Source organism: Lolium perenne, chromosome 3, assembly GCF_019359855.2.
Source record: "Lolium perenne isolate Kyuss_39 chromosome 3, Kyuss_2.0, whole genome shotgun sequence".
In the NCBI taxonomy this organism is placed as follows: Eukaryota; Viridiplantae; Streptophyta; class Magnoliopsida; order Poales; family Poaceae; genus Lolium; species Lolium perenne.
Genome location: NC_067246.2, coordinates 220,411,127 through 220,419,266, shown reverse-complemented (window position 1 = coordinate 220,419,266; position 8,140 = coordinate 220,411,127). Strand labels below are relative to the sequence as shown.

Below are 8,140 nucleotides of genomic sequence, written 5' to 3'. Positions count from 1 at the left end.
AGGCACGCCGCGGCTCCAAGAAGCGGCGGACGCGCCGAGGACGACGAGAATAGATTTTTTTAGACCAACCAAGCACGTTCATGCAGTTGGTTCTACAATTGCAAAACCTATCGCACATATCAACAAATGGATGTGGCTGGTAGAATAAAAAGAAAAAAATATATAGCATAATCAAACGAAAACATGATGTTCCAGTTCTAGCCATCGTGTTCCTGTTCCAGACTGAAGTTGTCAGTTAATCTGTACAAATATTTATTAGTTGTCTCCCCAACAACCTACCATTTAGTTCGTACTCGGTGTGCATGCGATACAGTTCACACATCCTACTATGTATTCAATTACTTTACATTTCACACAATGTTTCATTAAATGCTCATGCATGCCCGCATCACCATTCACTTCAGCACTTGATAAGCGGATCACTCCAGCTCGGGCGCTATTCGTCCGCTCTCGGTACTCCCTATCTTATTAAGTAAGTGCCATATTTTTTCCTAGATAACGATGTATCTACACACTAAAATACGTCGTATCTAAACAAAGTCCCGACACTTACTTTGGAAGGAGGTAGTATGTAACTATGTAAGATTGGTGTCTAGAATAAACATGAGAGCATAAACCCTAGCATCCAGATTTTGACATTAGACAGATTCCCTCACCTCCAAAAGCCGATTTGGCACATGGATAAACATTTCACAAAGTACCTTCTTGATAAGTTTTGTGTGCCCTTCACAAGTACATTCTTGGTAAGTTTTGTGTGTACTTCGCGGGAAGCGGCTGGAAGAACTAATCAATTCACAATAAGAGGTTGAAATATACTCAAAAGGTTGTCTATGAGCTCCATCTCCATCCTAGCATAACTATTGCGCTAGCTCCAAACCATGGATCTAGTTGTTTGGTAGGCTGTCTTGCAATGCATTTGTCACGCGCCACAGTGTATTTCATGATTTCAGGTTCTCCTTGTGCCATTTAGGTGGATGGTTCATATTCCTCTTCAAAACCTTCAAGGTTAGACTTACTTGTGCATATATAGTCATATGCGGTTCCACTAGCAATGACGTGGAGAGACACCAAGTTTTGATGGATGGAGCTAGAGACTTTTACTTTGAAGAACCCCGATATAAATTTCAGTTTAATCAATAGTATTTGTAGTTTGTGGGCAATTCAGTGTGTTTGTGCCTTAGTCTTAAATTGTCGCTCCATCTTAGGGAAGTAGGCGAACCAAATTCTTTGTGTGGTGTGATTATTTTCTTTGTGCCTTCTAGCTTTGATGTCTAGGAGTGGAGACATGGTTGGTCACTTCCAAGACACGGCCGCACCTTCCTTGCGTTGATATGGAGACCGTTATATTTTCATGGGTCCGATCGATCATATCTCATGGATTTGTGCACTCATGCTACCATCCTCTGGCAGCCTTCGTTGGGCTACCAAGATCGGGGTTGGCCCTCGACCGATGTACGAGAAGTGAAGGCTTTGTCTCATTATTGTAGGTGTGTTTACAATGTGTCGTTTAAAGCCCCTTAGATGTGACTTAGGCATGTGCATGTTTCTAGCTAGAAAATGAATGTAGCTAGGTTGTCCTATTTTTTATGCATGATTGTGTGTACTAGTTTAATATTTGTTCTTATAGTCATGAATTATCCAATGTTTTTTTTTAAATATTATCATAAATTGCTCATATTTTTAACAATTTCTAAACAAATGTATGTGGATATAACCGGGAAGACATTTTGATGGTTTCCTAGAAGAAGGCAGATCAACCGTAAAAAGAGATTACAACACTACGACATCTGATAGACGATATGTGTCTAAGAAAAATATCAAATGATGGAGCATAATTGTCCATCAAGCATCCGGATTTGGCCTCACCTAGTTTTTGTGGTTAGTAATCTCTTCGATGACGTGTCGTTTTATATAGTAGGAGGGAGTTTGACAAAATAATTTGATGTTAGAATCTTTTTCACCTAGTAATGTACAACCTTTATGTTATAATAATTTCTGCAGATTTATTTAGACATGTATATATCAAAACACTAAAAACGTTGTTATACACAGACGTATTTAGACAAATATGTGCGACAATTAAAACGTTGTTATACACAGATGTATATATCTAGACACTAAAACGTATATAGACAAACGTTGTTATAATGTCTTGACCTGGCCGTTCGAACCGATCAACTCAAATATGCCTATCGAAGGAGGATAGAAGAGTTTTTTGATGCCCGCAACAAGAGCGGGAATGAACACTCATGTCGGCGCTGAAGAGAAAGAAGATTGCAGTTATAGCGACGACGTATGACAAGTGGCTGTGCTTCGAACGCTTTGAAGATGTTTGGATCTTGGTAGACTTACTTGTGCATATATAGTCATATACGGTTCCACTAGGAGTATGCATCAAGATGTTTATTCTGCGTGCAATTATCGTACGGTTTAAACTATTGGAGATGCTTTAAGGGCATCTCCAGCGGCGCGACGCAAACGGTCGCTGAGCGACCGTTTTTGTTCGCCGTGATCGGAAATGCGTCTGGGGCCTGCTCCAGCGGGACGATGCAAAGTGACCGGGCCATCCGCGGAGACGCAAACCTGATCTCCGCGCCGAGTGTTCGCCGAAAGTTTCGGTCGCGCCGAGTGTCCGCCGAAAAAGACGTAGGACCCGCGCGTCAGTGGCTGGAGGCCGATATTATTCCCGCCACTGGCCATTTCCCCGCGCGAAATTGCAAACTAGACCAGCGCGAGGAGTCCAGAAGCGATGGACGTCCTCGCCGGTGCAGTTACCGCCATGGATGTGGAGCAAACCCTCGCACCCGCCGCGGCCCCACACTCCCATGATTGTATTAATGGCGCACAGCAAAAGGGCAAGGTCTATTGGGCCAAGGTCTTGCAGCAGTATAACGAGACCAAGATGCACCTGCCCTACCATATCACAAGCCCTCGGACGGAAGAGTCCCTCCGAAAAAGATGGAACTACATCAAACAAGAGACAAGCAAGTTCTGCTCGGCGGTCGAACATGCTATTAACAACCCCGTAAGCGTCATGACAGTGGTAAACACGATACAACCAACATCATTCTACACTATTTGCATCATTGTATGTACATCATTGGCGGCTATGATTGCAGGTATCCCGCGCCTTGGAGAAGTTCAGGGCGACGCATAAGAAGGGCTACCATATGGTCCATTGCTGGGACCTGCTCAAGAACAACAACAAGTGGATGACAAGCTTTGCGGCCTACAACGAAGCTGTGAGGAATGGGACAGCGATCAACCTCGACGGCGAAGACGACGATCAAGGCCGTCCAGCCCTTCCACCTCGTCCTTGAGGCCATAAGGCTACCAAGGCCGATCTTGTCCGAGAGGGGCATTCCATTGCGTTCACGCAGAGCATGGAGAAGATTATAGCCGACAATCGTGCTGCCTTGGCTGCTAGGGACGAGAAGAGGCGTCTAGAAAAAGAGGCCGCAGCTGCCATCTACCACAACCTCGCGAAAGAGGTAATTGAGGTCCAGAAGACAGACTCCGAGGCCAAATTGCTTGACGCCGAGACTAGGAGGATGGACGCCAAGGCCAAGATCCTTGCAGAGGACACTCGGATCATGCTAGCCGACTTGAGCAGCGTCGACGACGACACCAGGGCCTGATTCATGAAGAGGCGAGCCGAAATCCGCGCGCGAGTCGCCAGACGCCTGATCGTCGGCGTCATGCGCCCAGCACCTTGGCCTGCGTTTGGACATTTTTTTTTTTGCTTTTTCAGGCCTTGGTGTGCCCCTTTTGGACTGCACTTTGCGCCGTGACATGTGCAAAGTGTGAAGAACTTGTTTCAGCCCTCAGTTTGCGGTTGTAAAATTTCGTGCAAAGCAGTTGCAGCCCCTCAATTTTGACACCAATTTTTGAATTCTCGCCTGCGCTGAATTTGCGTCGCGCCGCTGGAGCCAGCCCAGACGCAAACGGACAAGCGACAGTTTCCGCGTCCGCCAGGCGACGCAAACGGACGCCCGCGAACATTTTGGGTATCCGAAATGCATCGCGCTGCTGAAAATGCTCTAGGTGGTAAGCGTAAATGGTTGCTGTATGAAATCATGGAGTACCATAGTACTCTAGAGCTGTAATCATGATAGTGCCACGCACCACGCAATATGATTTTCCATAGGATTCATTGCTGCTGCCGCGGCCTCTGTTTTCAGCTCTCCTTGGAAGCAAGCATCGCAGAGACGGCCTCGCTTCCGTTGCAGCCGAGAAGAGAAAGGTAGGGCCCTGACCCCTGAGCTTGAGGTACTCCGTGACAACGACGCCAGCCATAAAAGCGAGCGCCGGACGCCGGCAACGTCGACAGGGATGCCGGTGGCCGGCCGTCGTGTAGCACGGGCCACACCTTACTCTGCTGCGCCCGTGTACCGCCGGGCGCCCACCGTGCGGCTGGGCTACGTCCAATCGAGTTCCAATATTACGGTCCCGAAATAATTGTATCATTCGGTTGCACACCTGGCTGGACCGGTTTAAAAAGTGAACGGCGTCTTGACCAAGCTTTTCCTAATGGCTGACTGGCACGTCCCACCAAACTGCCCGAGTAACGTATGCTGTCGGGTTTAGTTTGATTGCGAAAGGAGATCTTCCACGCGTTGAACCCGCCGTGCCAACAGCTGTCCGCTCTGAACGAGCTTATATAACCAAAAAAACAATCTGTTAATCCTAGTATAGATACTTAGGGCATCTCGAGCAGCCTGACGCAAAATGGACGCTAAAAATGACCGTGCGTGTTTGCATTGGGTCGTGGACATCAAAAAGATCACCATACCACAATTGTCCGTTTGCGTCTTGAGGTGTCCTCATTGGTCCGGCGCATTTAAAAAAAAATGTTGATAGGGGGGGGGGGGGGGGTAGAGATACTTAGTTGATATGGTGTCTACTTGGTGTCTAGTCATCGCCGATGATGTTGACGATCTCCATCATCTCCCATGGCCAGTGCAGCACTAGCGGGGGCAGACGCTATACCAACGGCGTCGGAGGAGGACGAGGAATGGTAGCCAAGGCCGCCGGCTCAGGCCACGGATCCCATGCCATGGGAGGAGCAGCAGACGGGGCGCGTGCCTCGCGCTCCGAAGTCACCGGAGGTGTCACCTGCGTACGTTGTGCCAGCGCAGTCTCACAAAGCTGGACGGCAAGGTCATCCTACTTGGTCAGCTGGATGGCCTCGTCCTCGTTGAGATCCGGCGGCTGGTGCTCCGGATACCATGCCGCCATCCTTGTCGTCGTGGTCGTCGGCCTCCTCACCGCGGCGTCGTCATCATCCGTGAGGCCGCTCACGAGTTCCCGCTTGAAGAATCCGACATTGCCGAGGTATCCCGCTCGGCGGCGTGGGCCAAACTCCCACGTCCCGAACGTGGTCCAGTTGTACGAGTTGAGGTTGAACGATGGGTCGTCTCACAGATCCTGCGGCAGGGTGAACCGGCGGAGCTGGACCTCGTCGCGCCGCTCTCATCCCGCATGAGGCACGGGAGGGACCGGCACGCGGCTGGAGTTGAGGTACCAGCCTCCACCGGGTAGGCTGGCCTCCGACCATGGCATCCATCGGTTCGCCTCCGGTTCGCCTCCGGTAGCTGGCGCCCAAACTCCACCAAGACGTAGCGCCGCTGCCGCTGCTTCTTGTCCCCACGCGAGGTGGCGTCCTCACCGTGGTGGTTCGTCTTGCAGAAGGGCCAAGTTTTTCCCATGGTGTAGGTGGGAAGACCGACGAGAACTAGGACAATGTCAGTGGTGCGGGTGAGAAATGGCTGTTGTCTCTCATACAATGCCTTGGTGCTGAAGCCGCATCGACATCGTAGGCATCCACGCGGAAGACGAGGCGCACCATTAGCACAACGCAGAATGCTACGGAGCACCGCCTGCCATTAGTAGCAGACAGAAAGACGAAACAATCGCAATCACTTGCGGGTGGGCCCAAGTGCAAAGGTCGTGAATATGGCAGAGGCGGCACATATATGTCGGGCTGCTAGGTTAAGGTGTAGACATTTTTTTTTACCACACGGTCTTAAAGGGACACGGCATCCGTTTGCGTCGGGTTGATGCCCTTAAATAAGATATAGATTCGCAAAAGAAAAAAAAAAAAAAAAAAAGGACACTTGAATGGTTCAGGTCGGCTCAGTGGCTACTGGCTATCTAGGGTCCTTTTGAATATTTTTATCCCCTCTAACTACCAGACGCGTTCGCAATTTAAATGCGAGGGGTATAGTATCGTCGTACAATAGAGGGAGAGCGAAGTCCTTCCTCCCACGACCTCAACTGAACCCCATATCCCACGCCTCCAATTCGAACAAATCACACGCACAAAACAAAGGAGAGCAGACGCTGCCGAAAGGGGGATGGACGCCGGTGCCGCGGCTGAGGCGGACGCCGGAGCTCCGCCACGGAAGAAGGCGGCGGAGAGGAAGCGGTGGGCCGACGAGGACGCGCGTTCGACGGCGGCGCCGCGCGAGGACGGCGGGAAGGAGGCGGCGCTGGCGGAGTGCGCCGTGTCCTGCTGCCTCTTCTGCGCGTGCCTCCCCGTGGCCCTGCTCTGCTGCGTCGCGCGCGCCCCCGTCCGCGCCGCGCGGCGGTGCTGGCGGCTGAGGAGTAGGAGCCGGCGGCCCGCGCGGCGCCTCGCGCCCGGCGGGTCGTCGTCCTTCTCCGACGCCGAGCTCGGGGACTTCGTGCAGGGGCGGAGGCGGGCAATGGCGGGCGAGGACGAGGACGGCCGGGGCAGGTCGCGGCCTGGCCCTCCTCCTCCGGCGCCGGCGCCTCCGCCGCAGCAACCACCCCCTCGGGATCGGGGGAGATCATAGATTAGTGAGTTAGTTAGGATTTTTCGATTTTTTCCTCTCCAGTTTTGCCGTAGGCTAAGATCAGCCGTTTCGGTCCCTCCAGCGTCTTTTTTTTTTCCTTTTTTTTTCTTCCTCCTTTGGTTAGTGGTGGTTAGATCACGCCGATGATGAGCCAGAGATTTCGGCAAAGAAGCCAGGTTGCTTGCTTGCTCAGTGCACGGCAGCACATTGCACTGTCATTGTTGCACCACAAATAAAGCTAGTACATTATCGCCCCGTCGGCGCAGCGCACCATTGTTCTCCGCTGAAAACATCGTTGCGCGCGGCAGACGTGTTTCTGATTTTTTTGTTGTTGCGCCAGAGGTGTTCTCTGTTGGAGAAAAAATTGATCCGTTACGGCTCGTCAGTTACCAGTCAAACCTACGTGCGCTCGTTAAACAAGCGTTTAATTCACTACTACTTGAATGAGAGGTCACTGGCAAGAGTGAGTAGTAAACGAGGGTGGTCAGATACGGCCAACAGTACTTAAATTACTTTTACTGTCGTCTACACCTGAACGATCAGGAGGTCCCAGTTATTAAAAAACACCATCAGCCTGCCGAAAGGTGCCTCGCGGAATCTAACGATCTACTGTCACCACAGTCCTAACTTTGGACGGCATGACATGCAGGCGACATGGCAGGCATCACGCACGCGGTGCGGTCTTTTCTTTCACTCCTTAACCTAGCGGAAGCTCAGGCTCGGCACGGTTCATCACGTGAGGACGATCCGAGACATCGACCGAGCAGATGCGCCGTCCAAACGGCCAATGGAAAAGGAGCAGCGAATCGCTCGCTCGGGGACGATAATCGGGAAGGATATGCCGACACGAAGACGGGGTGGCTTTCGGCTTGGCCGACGTGTATCCTGCCGGGTGGGCGATTGACGCGGTGCCCACCCCGCGACGCCGACGGTGGATGCGTTCGTGCGTGCGTGCAAGTCGCGGGCGAGATGACGAGATTCCTTGTTCCTTCGGGTGAGGACGGTGACCCTGACCGGTCGCCGGTGGTGGATACCTTCCCTTCTCCCCACCATCGGAAAACCCTCGCCTTCTTCCTTCCTAGTGCGCGCAGCCGCGGAGGCAAATCTATCCGCGCCGGCGGGTCACGGGACCAAAGCCCTGCGTTTTACCCCGTTTTCTCCGGGCGTTGGGTGACTAATAAAATCACCTTGCATATCCTCCGGTGTCCACGCCGCAAATATCATTATGTCAAGGCCAGTGCTGGTCGTCGGTCGGCTGATATTCGCGCCAGGATCGGTTGCTCCGGCTTCCATTGGATCAGGATCGTGCGGTCCAACTCTTTCCT

At 51.6% G+C, this 8,140-nt stretch overlaps 1 protein-coding gene across 1 annotated transcript; it reads left to right on the top strand.

Moving 5' to 3' along the window:
• Positions 1–6,203: 6,203 nt before the first annotated feature.
• On the top strand, positions 6,204–7,070 carry LOC127343430 (uncharacterized). The gene has a single exon (XM_051369561.2). It carries the CDS (start codon positions 6,357–6,359, stop codon positions 6,813–6,815), a length of 459 nt encoding a protein of 152 aa, XP_051225521.1. The 5' UTR covers positions 6,204–6,356; the 3' UTR covers positions 6,816–7,070.
• Positions 7,071–8,140: the final 1,070 nt, after the last annotated feature.